The 18,237-nt window shown below is 41.4% G+C and overlaps 1 protein-coding gene across 16 annotated transcripts in view; it reads left to right on the top strand.

Moving 5' to 3' along the window:
- Positions 1–18,237, top strand: part of POGZ (pogo transposable element derived with ZNF domain) — a 39,460-nt gene that overhangs the window by 12,392 nt on the left and 8,831 nt on the right. For 4 of the 16 annotated variants that reach the window (XM_030024461.2, XM_030024458.2, XM_030024460.2 and 1 more), the window contains 9 exons: positions 1,294–1,455; positions 11,767–11,942; positions 12,704–12,812; positions 13,558–13,851; positions 14,678–14,947; positions 15,703–15,812; positions 16,238–16,572; positions 17,285–17,439; positions 17,945–18,045. In XM_030024461.2, coding sequence (XP_029880321.1) covers positions 1,294–1,455; positions 11,767–11,942; positions 12,704–12,812; positions 13,558–13,851; positions 14,678–14,947; positions 15,703–15,812; positions 16,238–16,572; positions 17,285–17,439; positions 17,945–18,045 — 1,712 coding nt within the window. Of the gene's footprint in view, positions 1–1,293; positions 1,456–1,621; positions 1,720–3,090; positions 3,309–6,660; positions 6,913–11,766; positions 11,943–12,703; positions 12,813–13,557; positions 13,852–14,677; positions 14,948–15,702; positions 15,813–16,237; positions 16,573–17,284; positions 17,440–17,944; positions 18,046–18,237 lie in introns of those variants that run through there. The other 12 variants (XM_041126296.1, XM_041126291.1, XM_041126293.1 and 9 more) reach the window with 11 other exon arrangements.

Here is an 18,237-nt window from a genome sequence, read left to right as displayed (position 1 = left end):
ATTTGATATAATCTAATCAGTTCACTTAGGGTTTGGGGGGGTTTGGTGATATTTTTTTTATTTTTTTTTTTCTCCTGTTTTCTGCAAATGGAAAGATGCATAACTTTGGTGTTCAGAGTTTGCATTTAAAGTGCAGGTTGGAGTATGTTGTTATCCACTAGTTGTCTCAAATTGTGATAAATTTGGACTCATAAAAAGTAATAATTGCCTGATAGGAGGCTTTATGTTTTTCAGATGCTATATAATCATTCAATTTGTATTGGAATACTAACTGAGTAAAGATACAAGGATGGTACTTTCTGATTGTTGATTTCTGTTGGTATCAACACAATGAGTTGGGCCATTGTGCATATACTTATCTTACACAAATTAAACCTTGATGATGAGCATTTCACAATTTGGGGGAGTAAATGAAACATGACTATAATAAGAAAAGCTTTAATTCACTGTCCCTTTGGTTCTTGCCACAGACTTGAGTCTGGTGCGTAGAAAAAGGAATTCTTGCCCCAGTTATGTGTGTGGGTGAAGTAGACTGGCATGTTTAATAAGTTAGGCTTTTGTTCAGCCATTTCAATTACTTTTTCTTGGTCGAAATCAAGCAAAGCATCGGCTTAATATCTAGAATAGAGATTGGTCTATGTCTTGTCACAGGCCAGGTATAACTAATGATGGTGATTCAACATGTCTCGCATTGGTGGCTACTGTGATCCTAAACTGGGATCCTAGTGTGAAGTGCTGTGGGAGCATTCTTGGTAGTCAGTGCTGCTAACTCCTTGGCAGTAGCTGTTCCACACAGCTTGTGGTTAACACGGTGTGTTTGTGGAAGTATTCAACACTTGGGGCTTTGGAAGGCTTGTTGATAATTGGAGGCGAGTAGAATGAAGCTGTCCCTGCTTAGGGAAGGGTATGCTTCTACTGCTGACTGCTGTCACCTGCTTCCTCTGGCCTTCCTACCAGGGAGGATTTAGAAGGAGCTTACTTTGAATAGTATTTAGAAATGCCAAGGTAGGAGGGTGTTTGGAAGGAGAAAGTGATTCCATCATAGATGGGCTGGAATGGAGATAAAACTAAGAGTGATCTTGAGTAAGTTGCATTTCTCTTGCTTGTGCTGTTTGATAGAAAATACAGAGCTAAAGAAGCTGGATGTGAGTATGGGCTATTGTAAGAAGCTAAAAATTTTACTGAGTGTGATAGTATGGCAGTACAGCCAAGCAGTGTGCTAGTATGGTGTCTCTACAAACAAATTGTGCTTTCTCTATTTTTTCTAAATACAATTATGCCATTCCTTTCTAGCAGTTTCAGTGAGTCTGCAGCCCGTTTCTGCCCCTCTGCCAGCTGTTGCCCATGCATCCATAGGTGCTAATCTCTCTGCAGCCACGTCAGTCAGTAGCAGTGAGGCTCAGAATAGTGACAGTGCTAAGAAGACGCTAGTGGCAATATTTGTGAACAACAATGGTAAGCAGAAATGCCTTCAGTATTTAGAGTGGTTTGGGGTGCAGAGGGGAAATGCGAGGCTTGCTTGCCGTCATGCTGTTATGTGCTGTGAGCACATGAGATTTCGCAGGCTGAACAGGGAGGTGTCAGGGCAGTGTTTGAATGGGAGTTGTGCTAAACCTTGCAGGGACTACAGGGAGTAGCAGCTGGTTTTCTTCGACTCGAGAGTGAATCCAGTGTCCTTACACATTAGTGGAAATTACCATTGATAGTATTACCCTCCAGGTAAGATATGAAATGAAGGTCCTGACTATTCAGGGTCACTCTGGTGCACCATGATGTATTTCACAAAAGTAAATGTGTTAAACTGGTGTGTTGGCCAAATTCCAAGGTGAATAATTCTGGGGGGTTTTTGCTATTAAGGGGTTGTCGTGCTTCATTTCAGACATAGCTTAAGCAATCTCTCCATATAACTTGGTATACTGAAATACAAACTGGGTTTAGGATTCTTTGGGATTAAGGAGCTGTAAAAATAGATTTGTCAAACTCACCTAAAAGTCATTGCATTGTTTCTAGTAAAATTTAATCAGGCACACAAGTAATGAGGAAGGTTCTATACACTATTTCAAACCGATATCTTTGTTAGGAGTGTCTTAAAAGTATCTTGATCTCCAAATGTATTGGATATCACTACATAATACACTTGTGATTAATATTTCATAGCTTTACTAATAAAAGTAATTTGAGACATGTTCTAAATCAATTACAAGAAATTAATAAAGGCTTGGTGATATCACTGTGCTATAATTAGATTAATGGTAAAAAAAGAGGAGGAGGAGTGCGGCTACTAAAAAAATAATCTGCTAATAGCAATATATTTATCAGTAAAATATTTGTATACTATTCTGACAAGTTCAAATATGCCCACATAGGATCTGCTATCCAAATGATTCCCAGATCCCTTTAAAACTGGTGGATTTGTACAGGAATCTAATTTGGAGAGGCCTTTGTCACATCTGAAATGATTGTGCAGAATCACAACAGTCTGGGAAACTTTCTTCTTTGTTCCTTTATTTATTGTTTATTTGCTTGTCTCAAAAACAAGAGCCATGGTAAGCTCTGGAAACTAATGCAGAGCTCCAACATATGACTTGAAAATGTAGTGAAGAAGGTTGGAAAAGAAAACAAACTGATGGTTTTGTCTTCCTTTCTCAGTCCCTTGCTGCATTCTCTCCAGGCTGCGAGAGTGTTAGAGGTTTAGGAGGATTGCTGTGCGCTGCTGCTGTAGGCTAGCTAGAAATATTTTTTTAGTATGTGTGGTACAGTTCAGAGGTACACAGAACAGTTTTCCTAATGGCTTAGTTCCTTGCAGGCTTTGGAGAAACCTTTGCCTGAAAAGCTGGTATTATGTTTCTAGGCATTAATCACTCTGTACTAGAGGAATGAAATCATAGGCATAGCTACCTGTGATCGTCGTCTTTTATATGCTTATTCTTTTATTCTGATTTGCAAACAGAATTAGTGGTAGCTCTTGGAGAAGTAATGCCTTCAGATTTTCTTCCGTTGGTTAAAAACTGAAGTCAGGTAGGGATGTTACTCAGTGTGACTTCATCTATCACTTTCCATAGTCCTTTATCTTTTGTGTATCTCTTGTAGTATGTCATCTAATCGTAAATTACCGCTGTGGAAGTGACTTGAGTGGTGAGTGCAGTTTGCTGGGCTGCCTGCTCACGCAGGAATTGCCCTACCAGATATGCCGTTGGCATCTTGTACCACTGCAGGAACTGCGCTGGATTTGCCCTCTTCTCATGCTGCAGTATCGGTGTGTTGGGATCTCTTTCTGCCCCACAGTGCGAGTCTGCATGTTAAGGAGGGTTTGTAGAATTTCTTAAGTAACATTTAACCGGAGGACTGCTCTTAGACTACTGAAAAAATGTGAAAATCTCAGAGGTGTGTGGTGGTCTGCTTTGGAAGAGAGGAGGGAGGGAAATGACCTTTACAGCCACAAGACACAGTTACTTTCCAAATCGGCAGAATTTATGACTTGGCAGCTTCCTCAGCTCTGTTAGCATTGTTGAAACAAAGTATTCAACATCAAAGTATTCAACATCACAGGGCTGTATGTTTCAGGGTAAGCTTGATGTGGGTTGTATTTGTGTTTTTCTGATCTGCTGGAATAGGAACAAACTCTGTATCGGTGTGAGGAACATGCAGTTGGTAGCGTTGTGTGTTCCTGGTTGCAGTCATGTGGCCTTTCTCCTTCACTGAGTGGTATACTTTTAAGTGCTTTGTGATGGATGCTGTTAAGTGGAAAAAAATATGGAAACATGCTTAGTTTTGCATATCTCTGGAGTGCTTCAGTTTTTATGGTGGAGTAAATTCTCTTCTTGATTGCATTGATGCAGCAGAATATAGCTCAGCCCATTAACTTCAGGACCAATACAAACAAAATTCTTCAGCCTACAGCATGGCCTTTTCCTTCCTGAGTATTGTATTCGTTGAGACCCTGCCAGCTTGTATGACATGACTTTGACTTGCAGGGGAATCCTTTTTGGCTTGATGCCAGCAAGGATTTTGAGTGGCAAAGTGCCACAGGGACATCTGTCACCTCTTCAGTCCCTGCAGTCTCTGCTGGCCCAGTAGCTGAGGGTCACATCCCAGTTTAAATTGTGACTATGTGGAGCGCTCATGAAATGAGCCATGTCTGGAGTCATCCCAGCTTTCAGCAATCTGTTTTTTATGCTCATGGCTGTCGTCTTGCATTTTGTTTTACATTAATTAAAAAGACTTAGAAGCTAGGGCTGAAAAAGACCCATTAAATCTATCCGTTCTCCCAGTGTAAAGTTTTGTTGGGTTTTATTTTGGTTTTTTTCCCTCTAGGATATAATTCACTTAAGCAAGCCTGGAGACCTAAAACTTATCTTTTTCACCTAAAACTTATCTTTTTCACCTAAAACTTATCTTTTTCACCTAAAACTTATCTTTTTCACCTAAAACTTATCTTTTTCACCTAAAACTTATCTTTTTCACCTAAAACTTATCTTTTTCACCTAAAACTTATCTTTTTCACCTAAAACTTATCTTTTTCACCTAAAACTTATCTTTTTCACCTAAAACTTATCTTTTTCACCTTTTTCTTAAATAACAGCATCAATGTTTGTAAATGTCTAACTTTTAAGGACCATACGTTAACAAACACAGGCTTGAATTTCTTGTGAGGTGTATTGTACTTCTTAACACTGATGTACACAAACCACCAGTTCTCCTTTGAATGAACAGAGCAGAAGTGTGTACTGGACTGGATAGAAATCACCCCATGTCCAAAAATCAAGAAACAGGATTTCCAAACTAAAGATGGAAATATCTTTTAGCTTATCTTTTTTCCATCTTTCTGCTGGATCCAAATTTTCCCCTGCAGATTAGTTTTAAAATGTCTCAAATTACTGGGACATAAAAGGAAAAATTACTGAAAGCTAAATATATTTGAAATGACACTTGGCCTAATTTTTTTCTTAATTTCCTTTGATTGCTTTTAGCTATACCTGTATCCCACTCAAACCATTTATTTCTTATACCAGCTAGCTATGCACATATATGTAATATAACATATACATCTGTCTGTTTCCAGAGTCCTTGTATGCAAAAAAGCACTGTTGTTGTTGACAAGAAAACGAGATGGGTGCCACATGGGTGCACGTCAGCCTGACAGCTTGCCTCCTCTTTAATAATTCCACCATCAGATAAATACATAACTCACATTCCCACAATTCTTTTCACCGCAAGAATCACGAAGTGCTTTCTGTGCTGAAAATATAGAAACTACAGAAGAAAAATGCTGCGCTTATATTTAATATGCAGCAATTGTGTAACAGTATATGGTTAAGTCCGGTTAGGGTGGGAAGTGAGAAAACAGTGTCGTTTAAATTACTGCCTGCATAGTGTGACAGGACGCTTCCAGTGCATGCTTACTCTGCATACTGCCCTGTGATCCCTCTCTCCCCTAAACCATATATAATGTTTAGTATAACTTTTCTCTCTTACACTTGTTGACAAAAATTATGTGATTGTTTACATCAAGCTCAGCTAGCAGAAGCTTCTCTTAGCTTTGCTCCCTGGGCTTCCTGTCTCTTGAAGGATATGTCTTGGAGCAGTGCTTGACCTGCCATACTTTCTGAAAATGGATTCAGGGAGCACAGGAGCCATCTCAAGTTGCTTCTCCTAAGAATGATGGAAGGCTCCTCAGATACCTACAAGTGTCTGTCCCCAGGCGCCAGTAATCCCTTATTTCTCACGGAGTGCCCTGGTGAGCTGGCTCCACTTGATCCCCAAATCATCTGCTATTAAAGCCTTAACAGTGTGTCCCTACATTGCTTCTTTTCACCCCTCAGCTATCTGTGCTGACTGCTGAGGGCCTTTCATTGGAGAACAAAGTCATCTAGGAATTTAGTCATCCCAGGCTTATTAGTCTAGCCTTTGTAAGCCTGAGAGGACCTTTGTTGATGCCCAGGTGTTGAATTCAAAGTCTGTGTGTATGGTAACCTCTAAACTGTGATGTGCTGACACCAGTCCTAACCATTTATCACTGATTTTGATGTGGATTGTGTCAGTGGTAAGAGCCTTGGCACTGATGGCCTCCTTAGCAATGGTGTGGTGTGCTCTACCTTTGAGGTCCCTATCTCTGAGCTTCGGCTGTTCACAATGCAAAGTAACTTATTGATGGGCTCAGCACTAGGGTTCCTCTCTTGCAAGGTTATGCTGTTGTGAACTGTAGATCATCCGAATGGGGGTTTCTGGAGTATCAGATTAAAGAGGCTTTGTCAGTCCAACCTCTCCTGTGAACAGCCAGGGCACATCCGACAAGAGTGGCTTCTCCTTTAGAGGAGAGCATCTCTGCTGTGCTTAGCTGAGAGAGAGGATAAAGAAACTCCTCTTCTACGTGTTTAAGTTCTGCCTTCCTGGTAGTCAAGGAAGGAGTTCAAGAAGTGTAGAAAGAGGCCTAGGACTTGTAAGGATCACTGTGTCCAGGACTAAATGGGCTGTTTAGGAGGCTTGCTTCATCAGCTGGCATTTAGGTCTAAATCACCCTCCTCCAAGAAGCCAATTAAGCCATTTCCAGTGAGCTACTTGGAGAATCATACACTTGAAAGGCAGGAGGAGAAGAGAGAAGAACATAATTTGTTCTTTCCCAGCAGCTGATTTCTGCCATGGTCTCCTCATTCTCCCTAGATGAAGTAGTGAATCTATGCACATCTGTCTTGGCTGGTGAGTTTAAAGTGCTCCAGGACCTGTGGAAACCTTACAAACCTCCTTGGAAACAATCTAAGAGAAGTACTGCATGCTCTTGGACATGCTACTCCAGAAGGCTTGTCATTCTCGCTTACGAAAGTCTACCAAAGCCTGAAAAAAAAAAAAAAAAAAAAAAATTGGGCATACAACTGTGTCCATCCTGGCCACATTGAAAAGAATCTGCAGTTTCTGGTAAGGAATTAGAGTATTTATATATGCTTCTGCTATTGTTTTTTCTAGTAATGATAGCATTTTGGGCGAGCAACGTGGCAGGGACCTGCCAAGTCCACACTGAGAGAAAAGAGTCAAAATCATTGGACTGATTGGACCAAAAGATCTTTGTCAGCTGGTCTCTGTTTTAAAATAGACTTAAACCCAAGGTCATCTTTTGTTTGTTAAACTAGTACAAGTCTTCCCAGATTATTTGTAAACTCCGAAGGAGGCCCAGAAGGAGTTGGAAACCTGACTGTCACACTCCGCTTGAGGTCGCCCAGTGGCCTCCATACTAACCACAAGGTCATCATAGCTTCAGTCTTCAGGATTTCTCATGGAAGTGCCAGTGGCAATGCAAGACCTATCACTTGTAGTCACAGACCTTCAGCGTTTGGCAAGGTCCCCACTCCTTGAAAGATTTGGGGATGACTGTGGGCTCCTTGTCAGCCAAGTAAGATCATCAGGACACTGAGGAAGAGAAAATGATCTGCTGATGCTCTGGATTTGGGTCTTCATCAGATACTAGGTGGGATGTAGATGTTCAGAAGCTGATAGAACTACCCAAAGATTCTTTTTTTTTCTTCAACTTCTCTGTCTCTTCTTTAATAATCATCTTATTTTTTTGTATTGTGAAGGGATTACCTCTCTAAAAATTTTTTTTTTTAAAGATTGCAAATCCAGTCTATTTGTCTCTAGTTTTCATTCACTCCATCTTTTTCCTATCCCTCTTCAGAGACCTTGCTTTATAAAACAAAAAAGGCTAGAAGCACGTCCCCTTTTTCACTTGGGACTGGAGGCAGCATGCACACAGTTCAGACAGTAGTGGGTTTGTGCTCATTGTTTTTGATCCTAAAGAAGAAATTGGTCCAAGATAGGCTGCCAGCCTTCATGACATCTCGGCATCTCCATCCTCTGCCTCGGTTTGAGGTTATGTTTGCTGATTGATGCTTCCCTTTCCCCCCTCCATGCTCTGGAAGTGGGACCTGGTGTCTCTTTTCCATCAGTCCCCTTGCTGTCTAAGGTGCTTGAAAAAGTGAGGCAAGATGCAGTGTGGGCCAGGCAGTTGTGTGGCTTGGACCTGAACCTTCCGATTTAGTCTTCCATTACCCTGCTGCTTCTGCCTAGTATAATCTTCATGAAAACATTTGAATCGTACACCCTGAGGATTGCCAGCCAGGCAGCATCCAGACTGTCAGTGTAAAGCATCTTCCATTAAAAGAAGCTGTTTTGGCTGTGGGTCAGAACATTTTGGCATGCAGCAGGTCTTTTCCTGGATTTACACAGTTAAATAGGAAACATTTGCTGTTCGGGTACAGCAACCCTTTCCTCTTAACATCAGCAGTTCCAGCAACATTGGACCATTTTGTAGCCCTGAAACAACCTGGATGTTTTGTCAGTCTCATGTCATATTGTGCTGCAAACCTACAGTGGGAGGATTCCTGTGGAGCTTCCTCTCTCTGCTGGTTTGGAAGCTCTTTGTCCTCAAGACATAGATTGTAGTAATAGTGTGATTGAATAGTCCATAAACACAAATACATGAATGACCTGAACTTTGTGAGGAAGAATGGTACAGGGGCAGAAGGAATTGAAGCCCAAATAAGTATCCTGCTCATTTTCTGGCATTGAGTTTGAAATACTTGTGGCCTGATTCATTTACTTTTTTAAATGTTTTCCCCTCCCCAAGATATTTGGAAAAAGTAATGCATTTTATATGTGCAGATCACTTGCAGTTGTAAGCTCCTTGCTGTCTTTAGACCTGGCCACATGTATTGGGTTTGGCTGAGATGGAGTTAATTTTCCCCATAGCAGCCCTCATAGTGCTGTGTTCTGTATTGGTAGCTAGAGAGGTGTTGATAACACACCAGTGTTTTGGCTGCTGCTGAGCACTGCTCACACAGCATCGAGGCTGTCACTCCAACATTCCCCCCTTGCCAGTAGGCTGGGACTGGGCAAGATCTTGGGAGGGGACACAGCCAGGACAGCTGACCCAAACTGACCGAAGGGATATTCCATACCTTATGATGTCTGCTCAGCAATAAAAGCTAAGGGGGTGGTGGCATTTGTTATTACAATGTTTGTCTTCTAGAGCAACTGTCATGCTTACTGAAGCTTTACTTCCTGGGAAGTAGCTGGACATTGCCTGCTGATGGGAAGTAGTGAATAAATCTTTTGTTTTCCTTTGCTTCCATGTGTGGCCTTTGCTTTATTAAACTGTCTTTATCTTGACCCATGGGGGTTTTTTTTCATCGTAATTTCTCCCTGCCCTGTCCTGCTGAGGAGGGGAGTGATAGAGTGGCTTGGTGGGCACTTAGCTTCCAGCCAAGGTCAACCCACCACACCATGTCACCTGTAATAGGCATTTGGGAGATGAAGATGTAGTGATTGCTAGAGGAAAAAGTAAATTTTTTTGCTAAACTGCTTAATGCGATAAGATTCAGTTTTTTCCAGGTGATGGTTAATAACCTCGGGCACCAAAACACCCCTCTCTTCGATGGTCCCTTGCTCCATCATATTTCCATCATTTACACTGCAAGAGTCGGGCGTGTGCAGACACCACCCTGTTTCCTGCATAGCTTTGGTTAGTTCCCTGACCATCAGCCACTCTGTGTGCAAAGTGAGGCAGATTTCTGTGGAAAAGACAATGTCTGGCGGTGAGTTAAAGTTGGTGTTGTCAGAGAGTGTATGCAAACTACAGTAGCTGACCTTTACGGTTACTTCTTAGCTTGATCCACAGCATGGGCTTGAGCTAATGCGTGGTGTGTGGGAGCAGAGAATTGTGTCCAGCCTCCAGCAGACTGGCCACTGAAGGGGAATGACGGCAAAAGTGTCCTGCTGAGCATCATTAATGTTTGTCAGTAGCAAAGGTTTGCTCTAAACTAGTAGCTTGGTGGTTGTAGACCATTCCATCCCATCTTTTGCTAGCACATTTCTTCACAACCTCCTCCCTCATCCTTTCTTCTGTTCCTTGTTATTCCTTCCCTGTCTCAGGTGCCAGCAAACATTGGCAGTAGATAGGAGACTCTTCTGATCTTTGTTTTGGTGTGACATTAGCCCCCAAGTTGCCAGAAGCAATTGGGCAATATTCCTGGGTTTGAATTTCGTCATTCTGTGCAAATATTGCAAGTCTGCTCTGGTTGGCAAGTAAGAGCTTGTGGAACTGGGAGCACACAGAGAACAAATCGGATCTTGACTGAAGGACACAGCCAACTGCTAGTAAGTGTCTGCTGGGCTGGTGCAAACTGAGATGACCAGAAGCTGATTAATGTGGATTTTCCTGGAGGTAGTTGGAGATCATGGACGGATGGCCCTTGGGCAGTGGTGCAGAAGAAAATGTTACAAAAAAAAAAAAGGCACAAGAAGCAGCAAAATTTGCCTTTCTTTAATGACTGAACAATTCTACTTGTTGCAGCCTGCCACAAAAAAAAAAAAAAAAAAAAAAAGAGAATCATTGAGGCAGACCTCAATCCGTATAGTTAGCAGTTCACAAAGCAGTAGGATACCTTTTTCATCTGTAGGTAACTGAAACCATTTGGTAACTCTGGCCGTGGCCATGGGATGTCAGCAGTCAAAACTTCACGAGGTCATGTGCACTTGAGGACAGAACCTCATGGCACAGTTACTAGGCAGCTGTTTCTATAAGGAGCAAGTCCGTAGTAGACATACACAGTGAAAATCCATCAGGGAAGTCCCTCTGGGCTTGATGGTGGGTAACACCAGTGTTAGAACTCCCTGGCAGGTACGTCAGCACAATTGCAAGGAATCAGATCACTGCTGCTTAGTGTAAAGTGCAAGTTATTGTCAAACAAGCAAATACTAAATAAAATCCATTAGTATAAAACCCTGTGAAGATGTTTTAAGCTGAATGGTTTTACTTCCAAATGAAGCCAGCTAGGAGCACCTGCGCACACAGTGGGTCTCAGCTGATGTGGTTTCTTGCTAAGCTGCAGTAATCTGGTTGTTTGCAATTATATGAACATGCTCTCGTACCAGATGACTTGTGTGAAATACTTCATGTATTGTGTTATACTAAGGATGTTGAGTTTAGTGGATAAAACTATCCTCTCTTCCCCATCTTAACTTTTTTTTCAAGCAGGATGTTTCACTTTTGAATCAAGAGAGTAAGCACTTTGAACCATTGTAAGATATTCTTATGACACAGACTGCACATGATGACTTCAGTGTGATCCAGATGTTTTCAATATCTTTTTTTTTTTTCCTTCTTTTATTGAAGTTTGTCTGCCACTTTCTGCAAGTTCAGTCCCATAGTCCTCTTTCTATCCAAGGATGCTGAAGATAACTTTAGGTTACTTCAGAATTCTTGTGACCTCCTGGTCCTGGTTAATTGAAGCCCTCGGCAGACTCCAATGTCCATGATGGTCTGTGTTTGTCAATGCTGTTCAGAAACTTTCAGTGTTGCTCTACTTCTGGTACACACCCTATGCCAGGGGTTGTAGTGGTTCAGCATAAGTTTTCCCAGTATCTGCCAGCAAGTGAATTTTTACTCAATGAGACTAGAAAAAATATTTTTTTTTAGCTGCTGTGGCTGTGTTCAAAGGGCACATAGGAGCCAGAATAATCGGTCTCTGAGGTTGCTCAAGGCTAAGGAATTTGAACACCTAGTTCCTAGGCAGCTTGGATAATCCTAGCCTAAATATGAATATTAAAACAATATATAGAAGGGTTGGATATTTTCACAAGTTTACTTTTAAAGCATGCTCTGGAAAACTCATTCAAATTCTGAGGACTAAAATTGACAACTGAGTGTGTGTGAGAAGGAGCAGCCTTTTTTACCTGGCAAATGTGACTTTTGCTATGTTTCTGTTTTTCTTCCAGCTGGCAATCCTCTTGTTCAGCAAAGTGGGCAGCCGCTAATCCTTACCCAGAACCCAACCTCAGGTCTGGGCACAATGGTAACTCAGCCAGTATTACGACCTGTACAGATCATGCAGAATGCCAACCATGTCACAAATTCTCCAGTGACCAGCCAGCCCATCTTCATAACAACCCAGGTGAGTGCCCTTCCAGCCAGGATGGCTGAGACAGAAGATCTGGTGCACTCATACATGGAAGACTGTTCTCTGTTAAGTAATAATCAGATGCCTGTTCAGTTTTTCTTGTGCGCTTTAGTGGATGGTACAGTTGAGCTGAAATCTGTTGGTTTTTTGTTTTGTTGTTGGTTTGGTTTTTTTTTTTATTTATGTAGATTTAGAAATAGCTTGTGTTCCTAGTCATTCTGCAGTTGAATCTCGCTTGAGAAAATTGGCCATGTTCCACACCTCAGCAGGTCCTGTGGAGCCAGCACGGGTCTGATGGGACTTCACGCTGGCTGTCACTTGTAGCCTTACCAGTAGGGCCTGACTACCTGCTGTAGATGGGTCTGTCCACTCTGCGTGAATTTGACCTTGCAGAATACTTAACTACTTTGTTTTATTTTCCTGGGGAATGTGCAGGTAATTTTTTTTAAACGTCCACTGGCTTCTTTGAGCATTTGCCAAGACCTGGGAGATTTCTGTAGCTGTTTAGGGAAGGAGAGATTGCGAGTGGAGGCTGTATATCAGACTGTTGTAGAGTATAAAGAAGGGGGCCCTACTGTTGGGTAAGGTGCTGGCCAAGAACAGTATGGCCTCATAGTTGAATTGATCTATAGATGATAGTACTGTGGGGTGGGGGGTTTTAATTTGTTTATTTGATTTTTAGGGTAGAAAGCTCATATTGAAAGTGTTTCAAAGATTCTCAGTGTGTTAATGTTAATGGTATTGTTTGACTGCAGGGATTTCCTGTGAGGAATGTGCGGCCTGTACAAAACACGATGAACCAAGTTGGAATTGTTCTTAATGTACAGCAAGGTCAAACAGTTAGACCCATCACCCTCGTCCCAGGTGAGGACTGAAACAAGCTAAAGCCACTGTCGTGTTCCTTTTTAGAGTACTAAGAATTAAAAAAAAAAAATTGTATTTGAAATCTGTATTTCACCTGCATATCTAGTAGCTCTGAAGAGGTGGGCGTTCAGTTCTGTAGTAGGTGAGATTTGTCCGTATTTGTGGCTGTAATTCTGCTAGTCATTTTGTAGCGGAGTAGGCCCTTTGATGGTAGTAACAAACCACTTTGCAGAGTAGGGGACTTCCAGCTGGAAGGAATGTCTGCCTCTTAGAGCTCCATATAATCTAGCTTCTTCAAAAAGCCTCCTCAGTTAACATAATTCCAAAGTACCAGCCTGTGACTACCCCTCTTCCTTCTTTTCAAAATCTCACCATGCCATGCTAGTGCTGGGAAACTGCCTGTAAACCAAGCCTCACCCTGAGGATTATTTTTCTAACACTAATTTCTGCTACGAGATCCTGTTATGCACCATCAGAAAGACTAAGAACTCGTGTGTCACCGGACACCTGCCTTACAACAAAGCAACGATGCTAGTGAAGAATTTTCACTCTGTCTGCATCCATGTTCAGTTTTAGTCTGCCTGGGAATTGAAATTAAGGTGCTGGACTCTTAAAACTTCCACTGAAATTGCTGGGAATTTTGGGAGCTCAGCAGTGTTGGAAAACAGGTTGTACTCAGTTATTACTGTGGAAGGAATGGAATTCAGTTACTTGATCTGCCTTGTTTGTTCATTTGTTTTTGAAGCCCCAGGTACCCAGTTTGTTAAACCGGCAGTTGGCGTTCCTCAGGTGTTCTCTCAAATGGCGCAGGTGAGACCAGGTACAACCATGCCGGTCCGACCCACCACCAACACTTTCACTACGGTCATTCCGGCCACGCTTACCATCAGGAGCACTGTACCACAGTCCCAGGCACAACAGCAAAGTAAGTCCACTCCCAGCACCTCCACAACTCCTACTGCAACGCAGCCAACAGCACTTGGACAGTTAACTGTGCAGCAGCCAGGGCAGTCCAGTCAAGCTACTAACCCCAAATTAGGTAAGACTTGCCATGGAAAAGCAAGGGGACTCGAGTGTATAACACTGTCTATAATTTGATCTTCAAACATACGGCATAGCAGCTAAAAGACAGAAGTTGAGTCAGAACTCCTGGGTTCTATTTTTGCCTCTGTCACTGACTCATGCTTCATCTCTCTTACCAACCTGGAAAATGAGGATAATCCTGCTATCATGTCCAGTTTGGTTTGAGAACTAGTTAAATTTTGGTTTGTAGAATGTTCTGAGACCATCAGCTAGAAGTCCCCCAAAAAATGCTATTGAAAAATATATAGCACTGAAAAATGCTATTGGTTAATCACTTGTATTTTTTGAAAGGTAAAGTTAAATAGATGATGAACACAAGCAGAAGCTAACTATGTTGCTTTTTTTTTTTTTTTTTAATGTTGGCTAAATTCATGAGTGAAATGATTGCTCAAGAATAGTGATGAACAATTTAAAAAGGAAAAAAATACTTCTTCACACAGCAAGTAGTCAGGTTATTTTTAGCTTTATGTGGCCATAATCATATACAATTGCATTTAGAAAAGAAATACAAATAATTTTTGTGACCATCAGCATCCTGTTCACTTCATCGTGGGACTTAGCTCATATCTCAAAGTGTGATCTGGAAGGTTAGGGAAATTTACTTTCCCAGTCTTGCCAGCCTTTGCATTACTGGACAGGATAATTGATGGCTTAGTCATCTTTGAAGACTCAAGGTAGAAGAGCAAGAGGCAAGGCATACTAGATGGGGGCGGGATTCACACAGTGGATCAGATCTTACTGATTCCTTATTAGTGTTCTTGTATTATCCATTCCCTTGGCAGTGAGTATTGCAAGCTTTGTGACTGTAAAGAGACCTGGAGTGACTGGTGAGAACAGCAATGAGGTTGCTAAGCTAGTGAATACCCTGAACACCATTCCTTCGTTAGGACAGAGCCCTGGCAATGAGGTTGCTAAGCTAGTGAATACCCTGAACACCATTCCTTCGTTAGGACAGAGCCCTGGCCCACTGGTGGTTTCCAACAGCAGCCCTGTGCATGGTTCCCAGAGATCTAGTGTTTCAGAGTCGTCGTCATCATCATCATCATTAAAAGGTATGGTCTGTAGCAGCTATCTTAACTTGGTTCATTGTGCTGAGAATTCAGAAGTTTTTCTGGAGTAAAAAAAATGCTAACCTGTAACTACTGGGATTTCATAATAGGGATAAACACTTTACAAGCTTTGCTATTAATTTCTTCATCTTTATCTGTACATTTTTATCCAGTGATATATTTTGTTTGTGGATATTTGCTTGCATACATTATTTTGCATTCAAAATTATTGGTGTGCATGCTGCCATCTTGAGAATACACACACCTGAAATACTTTATACAAGGAGGCAAAAGGATAAAATCTTTGCTTCTCTTATTCCAAAAAAACACCTTCCTAAGGTGTTTGGGTGTCAAAGTTGATGTATGGTACATTTCATGTCATCTGTATTCTGAGTTTCTTACTACAGTTGGAAGTGAAGACAAGGCATTGTAGTCTGATGGAAAACCAAAGCAAACAAATGGTTAAAGAAAAAGGGGAGATGAGTTGAGCTGATCTTTTTTCCTTCTTATTTTTTTATTTATTAAGTGTAATTTTGAGACACTCCTTATTCTAGCTACTGGGGGGTATGTTTCGTCATACAGATTGTCAGAAGTTTGCATACTTTTGCCCTTTTCATGCCTCTTCCAGTCTAGTTAGTAGGTAAAAGTACAGCTCTCAAAACTAAAATATTTCAGTATGCCAAAAAGATTGCCTAGATTTAAGATGAAGTGTAAGGATTCCATTTTTCTTGGTTTGTTTTGTGTTCTTCCTGTTACAGTCAGTTCATCTCCTATTCCCACATTTGATTTGCAAGATGGTGGCAGGAAGGTCTGCCCAAGATGTGATGCTCAGTTTCGAGTCACTGAAGCTTTAAGAGGACATATGTGTGTAAGTAACCATTCTAAGAGTAGCAGTTAATGGATAATTGTGCATGCTTGTTGAGTGCAAAGAATAGTTCTGCTCCCTAGATCAGGGACTTCTATGAAAAGGAAGAATATGACTAGGAGAAAGTGAGAAGCAAAGGAGAGGTCTTCGGAAGACCTTCCACAGCATCCCTCACTGGAAGTAGACAGGACCTCAGTTTTATGTCCTTTTGGTGCCAGGAGATGCATTTATTTTCTAATCTTACATATCAGTAAACAATCAAAACAGAAAATGGGATATTGACTCTGCATTACTCTTTCCTCAAGAGTTTCCTAGAGTTCCTCTGTCTTTTCTTAGTATTGGTTAATTTGTGTCTGTTTAATAGTGTATAGTTCTTCCTAGATCTAGTTTAATGTGTGTGGGTGTTTTGTGGTTTTTTTTCCTTTTAGTACTGCTGCCCCGAAATGGTTAAATTCCTCAGGAAAAGAAAATCTCCAGAATCTGAACCAAATATTCAATCTGCAAAGCCTCCATCTCCAGAAAAAACTACAGCTGTTGCTTCACCACCCTCTTCTACTCCTATCCCTGCACTGTCCCCACCTGCTAAAGCTCCAGAGCCAAGTGAGAATGTAGTTGACTCATCCCAAAGTAAGCTTATTATGTTAGTAGATGATTTCTACTATGGCAGAGATGGTGGCAAAGTGAGCCAGCTACTGAACTTCCCCAAGGTTCCAACTTCCTTCAGGTGTCCACACTGCACCAAGAGGCTAAAGAACAATATACGGTAAGGGAATGCAATGTGCCACAAAAAGTCTACAGTGTTCTGAATACCTTTGATCTGCAGAAGTAAAAATGAGTTGTAAGCATCAGTATCAGACCCTGCAGCTTTCCCGTATTGTAGCTTAAGACCCAAACTGAACACAAGAGAGAGATTTGCCCATCATCACACAGTTCAGTCAGGGCAAAAGTTGTAAGAAGATTGCATGGTTAGAATAATTGCGTCTATATTCTTCAGCAGAGAAGTCTCATTTGCTCGTCACTAGTCTTAGTAGATAATAGGAAATAATTCTTGAAGAACTGCTCTTCTCATCATTACTCAATGCTTTTTTCAACAGAGGAAGAAAATATTTTTATGAAATTGTGTATTCTTCTGAGCAAGCCACTATGTTGTTCTATTGTGATAACTGGACTACTGATTTTTCTTTTAAGTTGAAATGTTTTGTCATCATCAGTTGAATGCCAAGTTGGGGTCAGAAGTGCTCAAAAGCAAGTAGTACAGCCTCTGTACTACAAAAACTGTTCCCTAACTTCCCCCACAGTTAGGGAGCGGGAGGTTGCTGGGTAGAAGGAGACTTGGCTTTTGATGGGAGGAGCAAGAAGGAAACATCTTAATGCTGTTAAAAAATACTTCTGGTGTAGCATTCATAACGCTTTCAGGGTTACAGGTGCAAAATGTTTGAATTTCTGTTCACACACTTTCTCTTCACCTCCATAAGGTTTATGAATCACATGAAGCACCACGTTGAACTGGATCAGCAGAATGGAGAGGTAGATGTCCACACCATCTGTCAGCATTGTTACAGACAGTTCTCCACTCCGTTTCAGCTACAGTGTCACTTAGAGAATGTCCACAGTCCCTATGAGTCAACAAGTAAGTTGATTTTGATGCTGCTGTTTGTTTAGGTTTAAGAGGGTTTCTGTCTTGTATTAACTGCAAATCTGTTGAGAAAGGAGCGTCTGTTCTGCCTTGCCCCTTGGTGCATTTGTTTTGTAGGCCACCAGAAAAATCCATCTAAGTTACATTTCTACAAACTTACTGTCAAGAGTATTTTAAAGATTGAGTTCAATAATCATGTCAGGGTAGAATTTAATGTTTATCAGTAGATTGACATCTGATTTAAAATCACTTGAAGTTCCCTCATTAGGACATCTTGTTGTACCCATTGTTTTATTTAAGAGAATTTTTGCGGCCTTTTGGAAACCTCTCAGAATTTATTTTGTTGCCTACCCAATTCAAAGATTTCAGAGCTAGTTTTGGGCGGGGGGGGGGGGGGGGGGGGTGTTTTGTTTTAAGGGACAGTTGTTACCAAAGAAACTTGTAATGGGGTGGGTGTTTTTGTCCCCCGGCTGTTACCTGTTTTTCCTTTCTTTTGCAGCAAAGTGCAAGATTTGCGAATGGGCATTCGAGAGTGAGCCAATGTTCCTACAGCACATGAAGGACACTCACAAGCCTGGGGAGATGCCCTATGTTTGTCAGGTATTAAAAGTGGTTTAGGGGCTGGACCTCATAAATGCATACTAGAGAATAAGAGGAAATTTGGCACTTCTCAGAAAAGTGTGTGGCTCATAGTGGTTCAAAACAGACTCGGGCCATGGAACAATGCTGTGGAGCCCATTGCATTTTTTTCGAGGTGTGGGCTTGGAGAAGTCTAATGGCCATTAGAGCAGC

This window comes from Aquila chrysaetos, chromosome 9, assembly GCF_900496995.4.
Source record: "Aquila chrysaetos chrysaetos chromosome 9, bAquChr1.4, whole genome shotgun sequence".
In the NCBI taxonomy this organism is placed as follows: domain Eukaryota; kingdom Metazoa; phylum Chordata; class Aves; order Accipitriformes; family Accipitridae; genus Aquila; species Aquila chrysaetos.
The sequence above is the reverse complement of the archived record's forward strand: the minus strand, read 5'-3'. Positions and strand labels throughout refer to the sequence as shown.